This window comes from Nestor notabilis, unplaced genomic scaffold (assembly GCF_000696875.1).
Source record: "Nestor notabilis isolate BGI_N333 unplaced genomic scaffold, ASM69687v1 scaffold2985, whole genome shotgun sequence".
NCBI classification, from domain to species: Eukaryota; Metazoa; Chordata; class Aves; order Psittaciformes; family Psittacidae; genus Nestor; species Nestor notabilis.
Genome location: NW_009928692.1, coordinates 27,481 through 48,683, shown reverse-complemented (window position 1 = coordinate 48,683; position 21,203 = coordinate 27,481). Strand labels below are relative to the sequence as shown.

The window sequence follows — 21,203 nt, the reverse complement described above, 5'->3', positions numbered from 1 at the left end:
ATTTGAAGTTAATTCTTGAATTCACTCTAATGGCCACAACTAGAAAAATGCTTTATTCTGATCACAAGTTTAAAATTCTGTATAGGTACTGAAAGCAGTTTAAAAGCCAGTGGCAGTAAACTGCAAATATTTTCTTTTTTTTCAGGTGAACTTAGTAATTTCACAAGGACATTTTTTTCTCTCTTTTTCTTTAGATTCCAAATTACTCATTTTCCTCTCAATATACCACCAGTGAACAATGTCATCTCTTTGACAATCCATCAGCAGATTTTAGGATTACAGCGCTTGGCTAGCCTGAGGGTATGGGTTTGTGTGGATGATACTGAAAGGGGCAAACCTGCACTTATGAGAAGAATGCATATTGAGAATGAAAATTAATAGTAATAATGATGCTTATATAAAGCATGGAAGTCTGCATATCTAGTTTTTGAGTAGTCACCCAGGTACTCATACCAAACCTTCAAGATGCTCTAGTGAAACTAGTTACCAAGTTGCTTTATCTCAGAGTCTTCAAAAAGTAACTATTTAACTATTTCAATGAGTGTAAAATATAGAGCACCATGCAGAAGCTTTGGTGGTAAGGAGGTTATCATCGTTTACTGGAAAAGGCACAATGAAAGCAGCAGGAAAGAAAATGTACGTACTGATTTCTGTAGGCAAGATACGGAGGCAAAGAAAAGAGAAAAAACAGAAGATAATGTAAGAAAATGTTTTGAAGCCCTAAAGTGAAATGTAAAGTAAATTAAGGGACAGGATTAGTCTAGCACAAAACATATTTCCTTTTATGTATTGCACATCTACCTAATAAAAATTCAGGGCCTGAAATTTGGCATACAAGAAAGGCTATGTCTACTTCAGCATGTAGTCATGAGGCCCAACATACTCACTATATACATTTGGAGCATTTTTTTCTGCATTTACTTTAATCTCATTCTGTAATCTGAGTATCCACTAGCAGTTGGAGAGTGGCAAAAACATACTTCTGGAGAACATCTTCCAGTTAAGATTTATAAGCTTTATCTGACAGGAAAGAATTTTTAAGTGTTAAGACCACTCCTAATGTGAATGAAATAATGGTGACTAGGAGCAATCAAGAGATTTACTTCTAAATTATTGCTCTAATCTCAACTAAAACACTAATGTACACACAGTCTTAGAATACTTCGGCTAAGACAGATGGCCTAGTCTAAATCCAGCAGTGCCAAGAAATTACTGCTTTTAGGTGATTTCTCAGTTGTTTATCACTACCCTGCCAGAGGTCATTACCTCATAGTTCTGCTTGTTCCATAATCTGTCGTAATCTAACCACGCTATTTCAATCAATAACTACTTTTCATATTATCTAAACTAGTATGAATCAGTCTGCCTGATGGGGATTATACTTGGGGCTCACACATGCATCTCAGTTGATGAGGGATCAGGAGTTTGCAATGGGCAGGCAGTGACAAATAGCTATTAGGATTAACTTCTTTCACTGATACAGCTATAGTTTGAAGAGGATATTTATCCATAAAATGAGAATGACAACCTCCTAAACTGGATGTTTTTAGGTGCCCATCTGACAACAATCTGGGAAGCCCAGGTTAGCTGAGAAATTAATCCTTCAGTAATTTTCTAAAGACACTCCACTTTCATTGAAAACCCTGGATGTATACTCCTGTATCACCATAAAATGTGTTGTAATTTAGAATTCAATTTTATCCATCATAACCAAAGTGAAAATGCTAAAGCGATTGTTCACATTTGATAACAGAATTCACTATTAAAAAAAAAACCAAACAAAAAACAAACCCAAACCACAAAACCCATACACAAAAAACCCCCATACAAATACTATTCCCAGAATTTCCCTTTTCTCTTTCTTCTTCTCTTCAGTGTTCTACCAAAAATAGTAACGGATATGAAAGAAGTCATGCTTTTCTCCCAGAACTCATTATCTGACTGACTGAAGACAGGTTTAGTGCGTGGAATTTTGCTTGAATCAATGGGTGAATTGCCAGTCAGAATCTTTGATTATTCACCTCCTAAATACTTTAAAAAGTAGTCTGCAGAACAAATCTATCAACTAAATGTTCATCCTGCTGACATGAGCTTTTTTCCCCACTACTAGCAGCAGTCCTTAAGATTTAGAATTCTTTTTATATACAAAGTCCAGGAAATAAAACTCACAGACATTCCTTTTATCCCAGCATACTGCAGTAACACTATGCAAGTAAAACTCTGAAGTGTCTCTGTTTCATTTTGAGATGTGAAAAGAAAACCACAAATTGAAAAACACCATCAAATAACTCAAAAAAGACCTTACTGTTCTCGATAGGATCCTTCACAGCAGCATTTGTTTTTGCCACATCGTCTGCAAGTTTACTGTAGTTGTTTCTCAAGCCCAGGAGATTCTGGTTGAGGTCTTTAACCTGGGCCAGGATGTTATTTACAGTATCGTTAGCTTGCTTGGCTTTATCTTTGGCTGCCTGTACCTTCACAGCTGTATCTGTAGGTAGAAAAGGATAATGAAATGATTGCCTAGAGTACAAAGGTTTCATTCACACATTTTAAGAATAAAGTTGGATCAAAATTCTACCATCTTATATTGTGTTGTATAGTTCTTTAAAAGCTTCTACTTCACATGTAGTATGTCATTACTAATTGTAAGTGTGGATTGCAGAATCTGGCCCTTATGGGTTTTTTTGAGATAAAGCTCCAGCCCCAGTTGTATGTAAAGGACAAATAATTTTGAGGTAAGTTTTTTTGTAATTTTTTTTTGTTGTTGTTGACTCACTGGTTAACATCTGATCAATTTTCAGGTACAATATTTGATACTTCTAAAAGAAACAGAACTTTAGATGTTCTGATCTACAAAGTACAGAAGTCTAATTCCATGTGTTTCAGCTGAAGTTGTGACAAATCTTTTCGAGAGTAAGAACACCAAGGGTCCACTGACTGAGTTAAACATATACATCCAAAGACATCCTTGGTGACCTTGAGCAAACCAATTAATCTAATGCTGCCCCACCTCTCTGCCTGCAAAATGAACATGAATGTTCAGTCTTTGGGGTGAAAACATTCAAAACTGGGATGTTTTTGATTCTGCTATTGCTAAATGATAAAACGCACAGCTAGGTATTCAAGTAGGTATTTATTCAGATCCTGTGTTAGTAAATCGCATTGCTTTAAAACTTGTCATGCAGCTCAGGTGCTGTTGCCATGCTGGGATTACTTCACATGATAAACCAGCAGCATAGATTGCGCTGGGCTAGGGAGCTGCCAAATTTGCAGAATTCCCACAGATGGGATCAAGTGAGCAAGCAGAAAACGTTGTCATGATGGACGCTCCAGTTTGCAAGGGAACCTGTGTGACCTCCCACTCTACCATCACAGTGGAGTCGTGGGACCTGCAGGAACCTGCTTTGTCACCTGCTTCCTGTGAAACTGTTCTTGGAGTTGCTTTCCGCTTGTGTACTCCAAGGTATCCTTATGTCAGTCATATGAGCATAGGTTTCCAAATGGTCTTCTAGGCAGGTCCTTATCCTTCTGTGGAACATCTGATGTGACCAAACCTTTGGCCTTGTGAGCACATGACGCTTCCAAAGGCCATAGAGAATTGGTGGGCTTGTCCTGCACATTGAAGAGTTCCAGGATCCTTTTTATTTCCTTGAGTAAAGATATACTATACCTATGCTCCAAACAACTCCACCCTCATTTCTGAAATTTTGGCTCTGAGAAGCCCTCAAAATACAGTAGCACCTCAAAAATACAAGTGAATGCTTAATAAACCATTGATGCCATCAGTACTGCCAACTGGAAGAACAAAGAAAGAGCTCTGACTGCCTTTTTTCACTTCCTTTTTTTATCATACCTAAGTACCTCTATTTGAGGCCATTATTAGAGATCATGCATCTTTCTGGAAGAGTGAAAGTTGAAGTTACTGTGTTATTTCTCTTTGGTCACACAAACTGTATTTATTTTCAGCCACACTTTATGCCATTCCTGCACATGTGGGTCCTTCTCCTAACATGATCTACCTATCTATTCCATTTTGAACCTTTCTGCTTTTATTTGGCAATTAGTATATCATGGACACAAGAATTATTAGTTTAAGCTCCTCTCTGCTTTCTATAATCCTTGAAGACTAAGATATATGATAGGGTCATTTCCTCCCCTGTTCTCATTGGTTATTTCCCTTTTGGACAAGTCATTTACTACATTTTCTTATCTATGGCATTTATTTGCTCTGAATTTAATTCTAATACACAGCCGCTTGTTTTTATGAGTATCCTTGTCCCAAGAGCTAGCATCCTGTAACTCTAAGCTGACAACAGTTAATTACATTGAATGGTTGCATATTTCATATTTCTTATTTCTTTTATTTGTTTCATAGTTAGTATTCTGTGTCCTAAAGGCCTTAAAGGTCTGTTTTGTCTGACTGAGACAAGAAGAGAAACATGTCAGTACCTGTGGCCAAACCCCAGGAAGTGGCATAAAATGACCATACTGCATTAAAACAGATTTTTTTTTGAATGCCTGATTTCATGGATCACTAGATCTATCACAAAATTTCTCAGTTGTCTAGAATCTTAAGGCTACAAAATTGTGAAAGATGAATAGTAAAGTGTTTTTCACACCACGTTTTTACAGTCCAAGCCTTCCAGACCATCACAAATCAGATAGAATATAGATTTTCTTTAGAGACTTTTCTTAAGGTATATCTTCAGTTTATAAAGTGCTCCTTGGAGAGAAAAGTTGTAGCAGATTACATTGATAAAAACCATTTTATTTTCTAACAGAAACATTCAGTTTATCACTGTCCATTATAATGAAACTATGCTGTAGTTCCCTGTCTCTTGCTATCACAACACAAAGCAGCTATCATCCCATGACTTTGCGATTTTAATAACTATTACAGACTTTTGAAATTTTTTTTTGAGATTTACAAATGTGCGCAGCATTTCAGAATTCATTGAGGAAAGCTTGTTCCAGTTCTAAGCAACCTATAGTATATCTAAAAAAGATATACCACACCAAACAGCGACTGGAAACTATACTGCAGCATGAATGAGAGTGTGGTAGACAGGTAAAACAAAACCCAGCAAATCTCATCCTGCTTTTTCTGTGAAACAGTAAGTCTTTATTCTTCTTGGATTAAATTACATTGGCTAAATTATAATGGTTCATTAAACAGTAGTTTCATAAAAAGACTTTTAACTTTTAAAGAAAAGACTGTCTGCCTCAGATTGTATCATAATTCCTGATATCCTAATTCTTTTCTTTCTGAAACCTTCTGCAAGCTGCAAAAGGATGGTACCTTTTACCAAACCAGAATACAAACTGATACCATGTAACTGCTTCCAGTTCAGTTCTCCCTCTCACATTGCTCATCTTCATCTTATTACAGCAGCCAATGGTCAAGGTAAACACAGCATGGAGAAAGGCAGATATTAATCAGACAGATTTTAAGTGATGGAAAATGAAGCAAAAGAGCAGGGGTGAATCAAGTGTTGCAGCACTTTTCCAGCTTACCGTTAGGAATGGCTGACAGCTTTCCTAAGGTTTCATTCAAAGTTCTCAGGAGAATGGAATTGTTCTCATCAGCATCTTTCAGCTTGTTCTGCATGCTGTTCAGATTATTCCCCTTTTCTATAAAAAGTGCAATAGTACAGAATCTTTAACTGTTTGTTTCTACCATCCCTTGTTTGCACATAATTTAAAATGCATAATAATGAGCATACCATTAATCACTAAGATATTATATCATATAAATAAGGAAGTACAATAAAACTGGTTCTAGGGTTCATTGGTAATCTTAAATTCCCTACTTCCATGGTATCAAAATGCTTGCATTCCTTGTACTATTGTATATTTCTCAAGGGTTTTCCTAAGGTGTACAGAAGAAAGAAAAAAAATTACAATCACATATGACTTATGCAAATTCACACTATGACCCTCTGGAAGTTTCAACAAGTATGATGTTTAGTCATAGCTTTGATTCCTAGATTAAGTACTGCTGAAATTTCCTTCTTAAGATGGTTGTCTCGGTTGAATGAGTTGAACATGGCATTAAAAAGGCAAAATTCATTAAGCCAGCTTACTGTTGCAATTAAACTGGCCAGACCCAATTGTCTTGGATTTTCTTGAAGATAACGATGTTGACATAATATCTGAGGAAAACACATAAGATCACCCTAGTACTGATCACCAGTATGAGGAGAATACCCTAACAATAAGTTAACATGAAATAAACATAGCTTAAATTTTTTTTTTAAAGCCTGTCTAGTAAAGCAAAGCAAAGAATTTGTTCAAATTAAAGAACTAGTACAAATCAAAGGCACAGGTGTGTCCTATTTGGTACATTACAGATGAAACTGGTGTTACCCCTTACAGGTAAGTTCCTATGATTAAGCAGTTGCTTAGAATAAAAATTATGATGGTTATTTACTTTTTCTTTTTTTTTTTTAGAGTATCCAGCATAGCAATAATTTTTCAAACTTTCAGAAGCGAGATTCACTTTATGGCTACTTAAACATTATTTCACAATTTAGAAGAAAACTTTGGCATAGAAAATGGTAATTAATGCTTTAACTACTATCTTAGGGGGCATTTGTCATCATTTCTTCGTATCAACATGGAACTCTTCAGAACAGACAGCTGGTAATTTCTTACCTTAAAGGCATGCCCTACCAGGAAACTAATTCAACGTCACTGTGTTTGATAGCAGGAAGATAAGAATAATTTGTAGAAAAGGATTTCAGGACACAGAATGGCTGGAACCTTCAGATATGTGACAAGTTATTGAAAATAAACACCTAGTTTTTGTATACTTATCCAAGTGGATACTGGGATAGGAAAACATATGGAGGTGAGGTTTCTTGGTGAAATTATAGTCACATACTTATCAAACCCAAAAAGCGCCTGTTTTTATAAGGTACAACAATTAGATGTATCGCTGGTACTCCAGCATCTCCAACAACATCAGCACTTTAACCCTTTTGTGAGAGAATAACCAGAATAATAGATTAAAATGAGGGATTGTGGTTCAAGTTCCACAAATTCTAAAAAAGTAAAGTAACCTCTTTGCTTTTTAAAACAGAGCAACACACAGAACTGCAGGAGTATCTGGAAGAAAGCCTTGATTCTGCAAAATGTCCAGCAGAGGAACATGACATTTCTGTGAACTGCAAAAGGCACAGTTGGCACTAGAATAACATTGGGAAGAACCATATAAATTATAAGATCACTCTTCCCTCAAAAGCGGATTTATTTTTAAATGACAGGTTTTGTCTCTACTGTGGAATGAGCTGCTGATAGGTAATGTGATGTTAAACCAGGATGAAATCATGAGATTCTGGTTTTAAAAGCCCTGAGACTGAGCTCATTTACTGTTAAGTAAGAATACCAACAAAACTGTTTTCATTTCTTCCTTTAATTCTGAAATTATGGTCTGCTTGATATTTCCTTGGTGTCTCTGGTGTCTTTTGGAATGTTAGTGTTTATAAAGTGTTTTAATATTTCTGAGATATTTGATTCATTTTCACTGGTGGTATGCTAAGTTCGTTGCATACTCTTAAATTATCTCTTCTTCTCCTCTTTAATCTGCCAGATCCAACATCATGCTAATTATCCCCTGGTTATATTTCTAAAGAATCATGTTTCTGTTTTCAACTTTGTAACCATAGCAGAAACGGATTTTTATGGTTTTTAATAAGGAAAGTTTCCCTAGAACTCCTGAAATTAAATAGTGAGACTCCACCTGTTCAGTACTTTTTTCTTTTAAATCCTTAAATATATTTTAACTGTTTAAAAAAAAATATAGATTATAAGGCCATAAATAAATGCTCCGAAGGAAACTCCTACACAGAGAGATGTTGAAAGATACTAAGGCCTACATTAACATTTCAAGGAAATTGTTCATTTTGCACAGTGATATTAACCTGAAGTTATATTTTGAAGTAACTTCCCATACTGTAATCCAGATGGCCTCTTCACTAATCACTGAGCTAATTCTGTGTATGAATCACAAACTGAACTGACTTCCTGTCAGCTTTTCCCCATCCTTTGATTATCATTTATGAAAAATGCTGGAGCTATGATTTGAAGGCCTGATATCCTCCAGTTAATCATAGAAGCTACATAAAATGCAGGCAGCTACAATCTCAGTTTTTCCAAACTACATAGCTTATCTGACTTGGAAGAGGTTAGTGGCCCTGCACTTAAAGATGCCAGGCACTGTCAATTCACTTTGTAGTGTAGGTTGAGGAGTATCCTGTGAAATTTATCTCAATTCTATTTTGACTTGATTAGCTCTCACAGAGATGGCACAGGATGCCAATCAATGCACTCTTTACTGTTCAAATCAGCAAAACTATTCATGCATCACTGAAACTAAACCCTAAAGAGTAAGCAGTATTATGAAGGACTTTGTAGGTATGGGCCTTTAGGTTTTCTGGCTTGGTTAACACACTCATGTATTTCATCTTGAACTTGAGAACTTAATTACTTACCATTTATATACTTACCATTTGTATGTAGTGATCTATTTTACAAGAGACAAGTTTATACAAGTCTTTACAGATCACATAGATAGGTGGCACTGGTTAATTACTGATGATAGGACACTTGCAGTACTAGTGGAAACCAGTGTTTTCTGATAGCAGGACCAAATGCAGTTTTCCATGTGAAACTGTCCAAGAAGATATCACAAGACTATGCTACCCAATGCATGTACCCCAAAATCAGAATAAAGGTGGAAATCTATCATGAAGCAATATATGCAGCTGTTTATATTGACTGGATACTGCATGAATGACTGGCAGTTACACACATCCCTTTCTGTTATCTTTGTTTTGCCTCTTCCAAATATCATTCTCTCTCCCCACACTCTCATTCTTGTTCCTCACATCCTATGAAGAGGAAGATGGGTCAGAAGCTAAATTTTTTCCCCCTAAAATTAGCAAGACTTAGAAACTGGCATTAGGAACAAACAAGGGGAAAAGATGTAGGTAGAGAAATGCAGCTAATGATGGTTAACTTTTTAAAAGGACTAATTATGGCACTGACTGCAATAATTTGGTGAATGCAATATGCCAGGTCAGCAAAAATACAAAGCATAAGAGAATGCTCAAACAGGGGATTTAGCTGTGCCTATCAGCTGGAAAATGTTTTAGCTAAAAATATTCATGTGTTTTCAGTCTAGACAAGTCCCCCTCAAGTTGTCAAATCTTAAGCAAAAGAAATGACATGAGCTGAATTTCAGTAGCCACCTGACAGCAGTCTCCAGCTGAAGACGAGTTTGTGCATCTTATTTTCACTTTTCATTGATCAGTTTTGACAAAGTCTGTATATAGTCTCAAACCTGCATTGGGCAAGAATATTCTTAAAACAGTAAATTAAAAATTGTAAGGAAGAAAAATTGCTCCTGGCAAGTTGAAAATCCCTCAAGGCACAGAGAGAATGAAGCTGGCAGGCAGCGGCATTCACTCATTTGTCGCCAAAATTTCTAAACTCCTTCTTTGCCAGAGCACTACATACAGATTTTCCTTCTCCCACCGGGGTTAACTCCTAGCCCCACAGAGAGAGAAATGACTAAATCTCCATTTTAATAGCTTCTCTCAGAATCTTTGCTTTCTAAGGACTGTTTCAGCAGTTTTTGGTGGTAATATAAAACAATTCTGTGATTAACAACCATTTTATAACTCTAGTAATTGGCCACAAATCAGAGGAATGTCATAATGTGGCAAGAAAACAGTCTCACCTCCATCACAGACCAGCCTGGAGTTTTGGAGTATTATATTAGTGGTGTGTCTTATGGGTCTTCATTCCTTTAACTAATTTACTAACAGTAGTGCAGACAGAGAATTTTTAAACTTTTAGACTTCTGTTTACCACAACTTTATAGAGCACCCATCATCCATTCTGCACTTCCAGTTGAGACTGAACAGGGTGGCATAACAAGAATCATAAGAAAATACTTTTCTATTAGACATTCAGTTCCAACCTTCTATCGTCAAAACATCAAGACATCCAGAAGGGAGTATGTTCATAATACTAATAACATCATCACTTTGAGCAAAAGCAGGGTGGCGAAAAAAAAAGAAATCGAAGAAATCTCTTTGGTTTTTATTCTTCTGTATCTGTATTCTGGGCACAATGTTAACTGATCTCTGTGGGTCAAACTGTGGAGCACGGCCATGTTTTATTATATGCAAAAAGGTGTACTGTGAAAAGATCAGAGTGTTTGTCTGTATGAAGTATTCCATATCTAAGACGTATCAGAGAGCATTAAGAAAGCTCCATCTCATTATCTTTTGGTATGATGCAAGAGCATAGACAAAGATCTAATAAGTCATTTTAAGCACTGCTCCCTGCTTGCATTAGGATTGCTTTATGAATCTTTAGATTGTTTAGACCTTCACTTCTGAAATATGAAACTGGTATGAACTTAAATAGCATAAAATCAGGGGATAACATACTTTTTTCAAAAATCACTTAAGTAATGTCTTATTGAGACTGTAATACATCTTAACTCAGAGTTTTTCCTCTCTAAATTGGACAGTCTTGTGGGCACATGGAATTCACATATATCCAAGTACAGCTATTATTTAATTAATCCTTGAAAATAGGGCATTGTCTTACATGGAACACATGATTACTCCATTGTAACTGGCTAGGGAGCACATAAAACTATGTACTCCATTCTGTGGTGTTCAATCTGCTCAGAGGAACATTGTGGCAGGGAAGAAGCAGTGCTGCCATTTCAGTGTTTCCTATACACTAGTGATGGCTCACCATGGCAGTTTACAGTCCAGAAAGGGGCACTAATGGCATCCTTATTCATTCTACTTCAGCCATGCTACCTAAATTGCACACTGGCCTCCCTCATAGCTTTGTGATTTTCTGTAACATATATGCTGAAATATTCCCCTCCAGCCCTAAATCTGTACTGAATCTGGCAGTAAAGAGTTGCTGTAAAGAACACCCTAAAAAATACATTCAAGATTTACTAGTAACTGCAGGCATGCTTTTTTTCTGAGAGCTGCTACAAGAAAATAACAATGTTTTTAACTGTCAAACAATGTATGACAATGAAAAGTAATTAATGACCTTATGAAACATTATGCTTTATGACATTATTAAACATTATGTTTACTTTTTAACTAGTTTTGCAATTGGAAATCCTAGAGCTGCCAAAACTAAATTAAAGTGTAGTTATAGCCAAAAGATTATTCTATTCTGTGTGGATCTCATCCTTCATGTTGTATACTTTTTGTAACGCATCTCCCAGGAGGCCACAAAAATTCTGTATGTTAAATCCTGAAAGATTGGGCTCTGTTATAAAAATCTGTCCGGTTTCTAATAAAAAGTATTTTAACTACTCTAGCATGACAGGGAAGCTTCAGGTATCATCTCTGTGACAAGCAGTTTACATCTCAAGCTTGAATACTTACCATGTGTGGCTTTTCTAGTTCTGATGTATGAAACTTCCCCCCCCCCTCCCATTTTTTTTTTTTTCCCCAAAAGCTACGGTGACTGGACACAAGCTTCTAAAAATATACACAACAAAATTTCAAACTACAGAAGGAAGTGAATTACAGTGCACTCATTTGAAATAAACCACAAAGTTTTCAACTTGAACTTATTCTGTCTACACTAATCAAAGTATTACTTAGTATTTGGATGAAAACACTTTCAAAATAGTTGTACAGAGTAGACAGTTAATTGATCCTCCTGTCAGACTTTACCAGTGGCACAAACACTCTATGCTCCTAAGTTGCTTTCTTCATTATATGCAGAACCAAAGCAATTAAAGCAGTAACGTTTAAAATTTTTCACAAAGGCAGATGTGTGAAACGCAGTGTTAGTCTACTTGAAAACAGATAATTGCATCATGCTTATTTCCCCTCAGGTTTCGTTGAAATGAATTATTTTTTTCAATTCCTTTCTGAGTGCTGTGGAGAAAGAAGTGTTGAGTACTGTTAAACAGATGCTTCATTAGTGCTACAGTAAGTGTTTTCTTAGAGGAACTATAAAACAATCTGTCTGGATAAAGATGCAAGAAATAAACTGCTTTTGGTTGCAATGATCATTGAATCATAGAACAGATGTTTTTCAAAGATCATTTTTCTCCTTCTGACCAACAGTCATTCCTCACTGCTGTTTGTCTAAGCTGTTTTCAAAGATTTTCAAAGGTCAAATCTACCTAATCTCCTCATGAATCAATTCCAGTACTTCTGTGTTTTAATTATAAGGAAGATTTTTCCTAATATATAATCTGTACCTGTGCATTTGAGATATTTTAGTCCCATCTTCTTTGGAAAAACCTTGACATAACTGATGAATATTAAATTGCCTCTCTTTCAATTTACAAATTTAAATTATTTCAATCTTCCTCACCTCTCCTCTGCTAGATCTCCAATCAGTCTTCATGATGTCTTTGTGGCTCTCTGCAAACCACCTCAGCCCTCAGCACAGCCTGACCCAAATTATCAGCTTCTACATTTCTACATCTCAACAAACACATAGGGTATTTTTTTCCCCCAGTGGAAAATACTGAATAGAAATTAAAGATACTTTATTTGCACCAGGAAACCAAAGTAGTATTTGGTCTGGAATTTACAAACTTCATTATTTGAGCTGCATTTAGACATTCATTTATGCTTTAGGAACAAAGAAATATTTTGTGTGTGTGTGAAAATAATAATTTTTCTCTAGAAACATGTTTTTAGTCACTTTTTTTTTTTTTAATAAAAAGGAAACACTTAGCAATTCCCTCCTGTTTGGCAAACATCTTAATTCTACCTCCCCGTGCTTCCCTTTCTGGCACAATGCCCTAGGCATTCTAAAGAGATGTGGTATCTCTGACTGGAATTGCAAACCCTGCTTTGGTATTGACAAGGATAAAAATTTAATGCTGTGCTTGGTTTTGTTCTAATTTTCTGCTAGAGCATTCAGTAAATCAGAACCAGTATTTCCACCCCCCTTTCCTCCCCACTGACTCTTGCTCTTATGGTACTTAGCAAGAAAAGACTAAGGCACTGACATCCTCAGCCTTCCTGTCCAAGAAACAGAGGGGAACAGCATCCCTACATAATGCCTGGACCCAAACCAGGAGAATCTTTTTCACTGACACATAGTTCAATTTCATATCAGATGATGAATTATACTTCTTTCCTACTGATACAGCATCTTCATACTGGAAGCATAGCAGTCTCGCAATGTTTTTCTGCTATTTAATGGGCCTGAATGCCATTTGCTGCACATACCTTTAACATCATTTTCTAACATCTTGGCATCATTAAGGACCCTGAAGCTTTTCTGAAGAGAGCTCTTGGCGCCATCCTTCAATGATCCTTGAGGACCAGATGTCTGTAGACAAACAAGCAATGTCATACATACAGGACAGTCTGAAGTCATAAAAGATATATGAAGATGACCTAACTGAATAGTCATCTAAATTTTAAGTGAATGTCAGTGTTCTTTGAATTATGTCCCATTGTCATTATACTGGTCTACAAGACACACACACACACACAAAAATAAAAAATCTCTAATTAATATCCTTTTATTTTTATGGGAAGCCAGATCTCCTTTGTAATACCAGTGATAATTTTAATAAAAAGAGAAAATGTTTGCAGTGTTAAAGAAACAGGTCTGACTCTAGGAGCAAAACTTTGACTCTAGGTCCAAAACAAAGAAAGATATTTCAACTTAAACATGGGTTTTCCCCTCCAGCTACGGACAAAACATCATGCAACACAGTATTCCTCCCTAACAGCAGCTACAGTACCTTTAGAAGCCAGACTGGATTTGATGATCCAGATCCTAGCACCGACATCAGAGATTCATTTGTGGTTAAACTCAAGAATTGTAATTGTTAGGTCAGTAAAGAAAATATGATATAAAAGAAATGAAAGAAAAGAGTTTAAGAAGAAGGGCAAACTGCAGTTAATCTGAAAAAGTGTTACTACTAAATAACCATCCTTCATCATATCACGCTGCCTAAATGTCTTTCTTTTCAAAAACATCCATCTTTATCTTCACTGCAGGGATTAATAGAATGATTTTTCTAAATTAGATTAATATTTTCAGTTGGTAGGAAATGCTCTAGGTTCTGAACCACTTACTGTTCAGTTTATAAGACTGAACTCAGGTCACACATCACACTGAGTACATTTCTTTGAGAATACTCCTGACAGCCAGACAACATTCTATATTAGTCATGGGTCACAGCCTTGTAACTAGTATGTAATTAAGCAGCAGCTACCTTTCATTTTCCAGGGCAGCTTCATATACTAAAAAATTAACTGTGTCAATTAAATGACACAGTTATTATTGCTATTCATTATTTATATAATGAGCAAGCCCAGAGGTGATATTTTGCATACCACTGAATCTTTGTTGTTTTTTAACTATACTGTGAAGCCCATATATTGGATGTGCCCATTACTTTTTGTTTGAGGGAATGTTTTGGACACTTTCGAAATTCAGAACCAAATTTTTGTTACAGGATATCTTACGGCATATGTTGCCATGTCACAGGGATATAGTTATTAAAGATTCCTTGTATTCATACAGGATGTATGCTTAGCTTTCATCACAGGCTAAGTGATTTTAAGAAGTAATGCCAGTAGGACTACCATATTTCCAAGCTCACCTGAAATCTTAAGCTGTGTACACAAAATCCTTTCAACATCAACAAAAACTATCCATTTGAAAGATGAACAAAATTAGTTTCTTATAGATTTTCTTTATCATGTAACACAAGTAGCATTGGTAATAGAAAAATACATATAAACACAGAGGAAAAGGGAAAAAAAAAAGCCATCCAATTGAGCAAAATAATGCTCCTGAAGGAAGAATGTTTGGCCAGATTTTGTGGCAGATGTGCCTGTTAAATCAGATAACACTTTTATAACTCTTTTTCCATTAGCAACAGAACCCAGGGTATGATCACTCTGTTGACCATGGACTTCAGAACCAAAGATCATTATTATTAAATAACTAGGAATGGTTGACTGGCAGTTTATATGCAATAAAATGATGTTGGAGAGCCAGATTTACAATACAAAACTACGAAGTTAATCACATCAGGGACAATAATGGGGCATGTACTGACAATTAGTCAGAAACAGATTTCAACATAAAGTTAATACTAGAAGAGCCCCTTCAGAGACAAATACAGGTGTACTGATTAAAAGCTATATTTTATGTTTATTTTAAAATAATTCTGAAAGGGAGGATTAATTGACACATCTGATGTAAGACATACTATTTTTGCTAGCTTTTCTTGTGGCTTATGAGAAGATGAGTTATGATGAAGTCAATAATGAAAAAAATCAAACACATTCTCGCTTGGTGTGAGGTGAGATTTTGTTCTTGTGGCAAGCCCAGATCATGACGAACCCCTTCATGATTTACTAAAGCTGACAACCAAGGGTCTCTGATATTATTTTCTAAATTGAGACACCCGCTGTAAAAAAAAAAAAAAAACAAACCCCAAAACCCAAAAAAATTTGTGATTCAAGGTAAATTGAAAAATCACAGGATCCCAGGAATCTAATTTGTTCTACTTTTGCCTCTTCCAGAGCATCCATAAGCTTTGGAAAGGACTTTCCTCTCCCTGTGACTTCCTTCACACTCCCTTCCGTCCCAACTCTGTGCAGCTTGAGTGCTTACAAGCAGCATCTTGTGGCAGATTTCATTATGTAACCAAACAATGCAATCTCAATTGTGGTTTAGAGGCATAAATGCCACACTAATATTAAAATGCAAAATGCTGCCACTAAAACCATACATCACCCTTATCAGTCTGGTTTTTCCCATCCATGGAATGGATTTGCAAAAACTTTAGCAAAGTTTAACAGCAAAAAAAAAAGCATCTAACAAACTACAGAAAAACTCTATGAACTGATAATTAGCAGACAACTTTGGGTAAGGAAATGTCGTGGTTTAAGCCCAGCCGGCAACTTGGAACCACGCAGCCGCTCGCTCACTCCCCCCCCTCTTCCTTCCTCCCCTCCCGCTCCCGGTGGGGTGGGGAGGAGTAACTCCCACGGGTTGAGATAACAGCACTCCAGTAACTAAGGTATAATACAAACCACTACTGCTACCAATAATAATGATAAGAGGAATAACAAGGGGAGAGGACACAACCGCTCACCACCCGCCGACCAATACCCAGCCCGACCCGAGCAGCGATCTGGGCCTTCCGGGTAACTCCCCCCAGTTTATATACTGGGCATGACGTGCTGTGGTATGGAATACCCCTTTGGCCAGTTTGGGTCAGGTGTCCTGCCTCTGCTTCCTCCCGGCTTCCCCTCCTCTCTGGCAAAGCATGAGACTGAGAAAAGTCCTTGGTCAGAGTAAATATTACTTAGCAACAACTAAAACCATCGGTGTTATCAGCGTTGTTCCCAGACTGAAAGTCAAAACCACAGCACTGCACCAGCTACTAAGAAGGAGAAAAAATGACTGCTGTAGCTGAACCCAGGACAGGAAAGAATTTAGGAAAAATATCGCCTCTGCCTTCCTTTTCCTGGTATTTCAATGAACCTTGAACTCTTTTTTGCCGAATAGTCCAGCTTCTGAAGGAGTAGTAGAAAGATTTCAGTTCAGCCCATAGCGTGGTGGGTTATGGCATTCTCCTGGGATGGGAGAGATCCTCCAGATCTCCCAGGGATGACTGTGTGAATCACTGACTTACGACATTAACAGGGAAATGTTCTACATCTGCAAGTTTGAATAACATCAGCCATAGTCACAGCATTGTGAAGACACCCCTGACGGCACATGCTGAGCATGGTCTGAACACATCATGCTGAGAACTGCTGGGACTTTGCATCAAGGAATTTTTCCTGAGGATTCATGAACGGATGTAAACATGAAGTAGGCATCATGCTGTCCAAATCTGCTGACATATTGGTGGTTTTGGTCACATGCACAGGTATGGCTCCAAGCACAAATGTAAATGCACTGCATTTACAGTACAGTTTTGAGGATCACATACTTGAACTTACAGACATAGAAAGTATTTTACAGACCTAAGCGCTAATTCACATCAGTTAAAAATAGTTCTGCCTTATCCTTAATTTTTTTTCCCCATGCACACTTATATTCTGAGAAGTTTTCGCCTATGCAAGAGTTAGGGCTACCTTCATTTTTACTAGTCCTGAAGATAGATGAGCAGTCTGAACCAAAATGTGACAAATGATTTGCACCTCAGGACAACCTCACAAGGAGGATCACTAGGCAGCTTTATGACATTACCACATAAGGAAACCTAGACACTGAACATAACTGTTGGGGTACCACTACAAAGAATGTCAAAAGCAAAGAAGGAGTTAGGACCCTAAACACCTAACATGCCCCCTGTGGTTCCAGTTACTAGCCTATAAGCCCCTCTAAAAAGCCTAAGAATTTTTTCAAGATCAGGCACTTAAAGCTGGATCTGTTAACATGACTCTTCAGTCAGTTACTGCCTTGACTAGAATGCGATGTTGAAGCTGCTTGAATGCTAGACAGTTCTCATCTATGATAAATTTATTTTGTGTTTAAAGGGGAGAGCAAAGCCATCATAAAAAGCTCAGGAGGAATTTTTCTGTCATATTCTTAATACATTTTTTCCAGTCATTTATCAGGCTTTCTGTAATTACAATGGATTTTAAGCATCTTTTTGTTCTTGCTTTTAGCAACATTAGCTTAATTTGAAAACAAAATCATTTTCCCATTACAAACCAAAAATCACCCCCCCCCAGATATCACTAAAATTTTTGTAAATTATTCACTCCAGTGACATACAGGGTGGAATTTAAAACTCAGTCCTGCCTGTACCATCTCTACTTCATGCACCAGGTTGCTGCTGTTGGGAAACCTTCACTCCCCTTACCCCAACATCATAATTGGCTAATGCGAAAGGCTAGGCTCAGGGACACATGTGAGCTACAGCACTGCTCTCCATTATCTGTCAGCATCTGGAGATCAGAGTCGTGTCTTACAGAAGACTGGCACACAAAACTGCTCTCATAAAGGAAAGCACATGGCTCCATCTTCCAAAAGGAAGGCAAAACTGATGGTCTCTGTCTTCTACACAGGGTCCCCAAAAGCACCTTCTCAGAAAGGAAGGGACATAGTATCTAGGGGCTTCTGAGTCTGAGGGAGCTCAAATCCACAAATGTTGCCTTCTAGGAGAGTGCTTGAACCTCCATGCTCCAGTCAGCCCTGCACTCCCACTCATGTTGAAGGTCAGCTAGAAGTGGATTCCTTGGGGCCTGCAGAAAGAGGGAGCCTGGTTTACCCGGTTAGCAGTTAAGCTCTTCACTTACGACAAGCAAACATACCACAGTCTTTGCATTAAAACAAAAAAATAGAATAATGAAATGATGACCGAACTTCACAATTAAGCCATTTTTTAAAAGCTGGTCCAAAACTGTCACATGATCATTTACCAAATTAAAAAAATTTACCTTGCTCTGCAGCAATTTGATGGCAAACCACTGATTACTTCTATTCTCTATCAAGCCAATTACATTTAAAAAGCAGCAGCTCCCTCCTTTTTCTTCTTTATTAACTAGATTCCTATTACACATATACAGCTTATAACAAAAACCAAGTTCCTGCTAATGAATACATGAAATGAAGATGCTTAAAACCTCACCTTAATAATATCTTAGTCTCTTTCTTTGCTATTCACTTGCCTCTATTTCCATCATACTATCCATTTTCACCTCCATCCCTTTCAAATTATTTATCTACTTTCCATGGTATAATTAGCCAGCTCACCATCTGATATATACTCTTTTGTAGCCATATTTTAATTGCTTGCTTTGTTTCTTGACTGCTCTATGTGTCTTTTTTTACTATTCAATCCCTGAAACAGCTGCTGCCTCACTCACTGCAAGTTATGAAGGAGCAAAAGATAACTATCTGTATTATATCCTAATGAGAAGAAAAAAATTCCACAGCTCCTTATTTACTTCTGCACTGTAATTAGGAGTTCCAGTGATAAAAATAAGTATTTACAGAGCATACTAATGTGTGAGGTGAAATTTTCTCATCAAGAGAGAAATACAGTAATTAGTGTTTTTTGAAATCGAAGTTGACAATGTAAACAGCCTAAAAATATTAATTTTTTTTTGTGCAGTGGCTAGATCACTTTATCCCTCTCCTAAATACAGACCTTTACAGCATGTGATTGCTTTTGCTGTTCTCATAACCCATTTGACTGAATCAGCTTTCTGCAAGCTACTTTTATCCATGCACAAGTGCTGTAACTCCAAGTTGCTTTTATACATCTGTTTCTGCATCAAATATAGACTCTGGCAATTTCATATTGTACAGTCATTTCCTTGTGTGTCTGTGTGCCTGTGAAATGCATGTCGGCTGCTCTCTGACCAACTTCTACAAATTAGCCATTAACTCCTTTGATATTTGACATAAAAAGTAATTCTGGCTATGCTCAGAATGTTTTCTGCTCACACTATCCACATTAAGGAGCCAAGTTCCTTGTTACTGTTCAGGCTGTCTTTACCTTACAATCCTATTTGCAGAAGTTCTCTCCACTTCCTCCAAAGATTTGCATGCAGTACCTCATAGTAAGAATAAGATTTGTCTTTGAAAACCAGCAGAGTTCACAAAAGAAGCAGTATGGTTTCTATGAATAAAACTTCCCTCTCCCCTCCTACAATTCTCCATTTCTAGAATGCACACAGTTTATCTTATGCGCAGAGAAGTGTCCCTGAGCATTTTCATGGAACTAGAGGGTGAAGAGTTAATTAAGGTATCGAGTTCTTTAAATGTGTGCAAAAAACCTTCCTTAAGTATAAGCTAGCTTTACTGAGTATCAAATGACCTACACTCCTGACTCAAAGCTGTTGGCCTGAGACACAGGCAGGAACTGAAATGTGAAGACAGAGGGAGGAAGAATAGTAAACAAAAGAGAAAAGAAAAATGAGGAGCAGAAGTTAGGAACAAATGGAGATGTAGTCTGAAAGTACATGTAGCTCTGACAGGGGCATAGCTTTCTGATCTCAACACAAGAATCTATGGTGGCAGGGGTCTCTACATAAACTCATAAGATGGCAAAACAGTTCCACAGAAAATCTAAGCCTTTTTCCACAATTTATTTTTTTCTCTTACCGCTTGCATAGCTTCATTTGCAAGAGTCTTGGCTTCCTTGGCAACTTTTTCAGCTTCATCTATGTAATCCTTGATGTTAGTATAAGCATTGAAAGCAAGTGTGGCATTGAAAGAGAGGTTTTTGGCTTCAGCAAGGATTCTGTTGGGATAGGAAAAGTAGACGCACCATTAAACCCGCTATCAGAGCTCAACAGAACATAGTATCCTACTTTTTCAAACCCAACAGCCTGTATTTCTAAGGCTATTTCTAAAGCATTTCTTTAGCGACAAATGCTTCTCTCGAGATTTCAGTAGTTCTGGCATCATGTGTTTAATGGAATTCATATTTTATCTGTGTAGAAAGACATAAAAAAGCAATGTTAGCTAAAAGAGGTTCTATGAGCTAAAAATGGATCAGACACTGAGAAAAGATGCAGTGCTTAACAATATAATGCGGATAACATATATTCATAATGTGCATTTATAGGTTATGTGTTGAGGCAGGCAACTCAATAAATTTTGCAGGGAATGAACATGGGGGATCATCACAAGCACACTTTAAAGTAGACTCTCTGGACACTTAATTTCTTGGTCTGGCTGCCAAACACAGAAATGCCAGGTTTGGAGGAGATCTGATTGTCTAAATCCTAAATGCTAATTTTACTGTCCAAAATTAAGAACACACACAATAATGCTTTATATTGAATAGGATGTTGGTACTTATAGGAAACCATAAATTCTAAGAACAATAATTAGATTACAAGGCAATTATAAACAACTAATATTTCCTGATGAGTAGGCTGGACCTCAGCTAATCCCCTTCCAGGGGAATTTCTAGCCATTAGGCTGGAGAAATCACTTCTCTTGCATTTTCTCTGCATGATATATTCAAATGTTTTCTACAAAGGAGTACTGTACTTACAGAATTAGCCTGAAGACATCTAGCTCAGTATACATTATGTCTGATGCCTATGATGCTTTTCCTGAATAACAAGTAAGTGGGCTACAATTCCCACTTGAATTGGACAAGAATGGATTTGAACTTGGATTTTTGCCTCTCTGGAAATGCTCTAGCCATCAAGTTGTATACTAATATAAAGCAG

General features: G+C 37.0%; 1 protein-coding gene across 1 annotated transcript in view; it reads right to left on the bottom strand.

Moving 5' to 3' along the window:
* LOC104405799 (laminin subunit alpha-2-like) overlaps positions 1–21,203 on the bottom strand; it is a 93,498-nt gene that overhangs the window by 45,643 nt on the left and 26,652 nt on the right. Inside the window, exons 10-14 of the mRNA XM_010014625.1 lie at positions 20,122–20,260; positions 13,251–13,353; positions 5,515–5,631; positions 2,306–2,488; positions 645–650 (exon numbers count right to left, since the gene is read on the bottom strand). Coding sequence (XP_010012927.1) covers positions 645–650; positions 2,306–2,488; positions 5,515–5,631; positions 13,251–13,353; positions 20,122–20,260 — 548 coding nt within the window. The remainder of the gene's footprint in view (positions 1–644; positions 651–2,305; positions 2,489–5,514; positions 5,632–13,250; positions 13,354–20,121; positions 20,261–21,203) is intronic.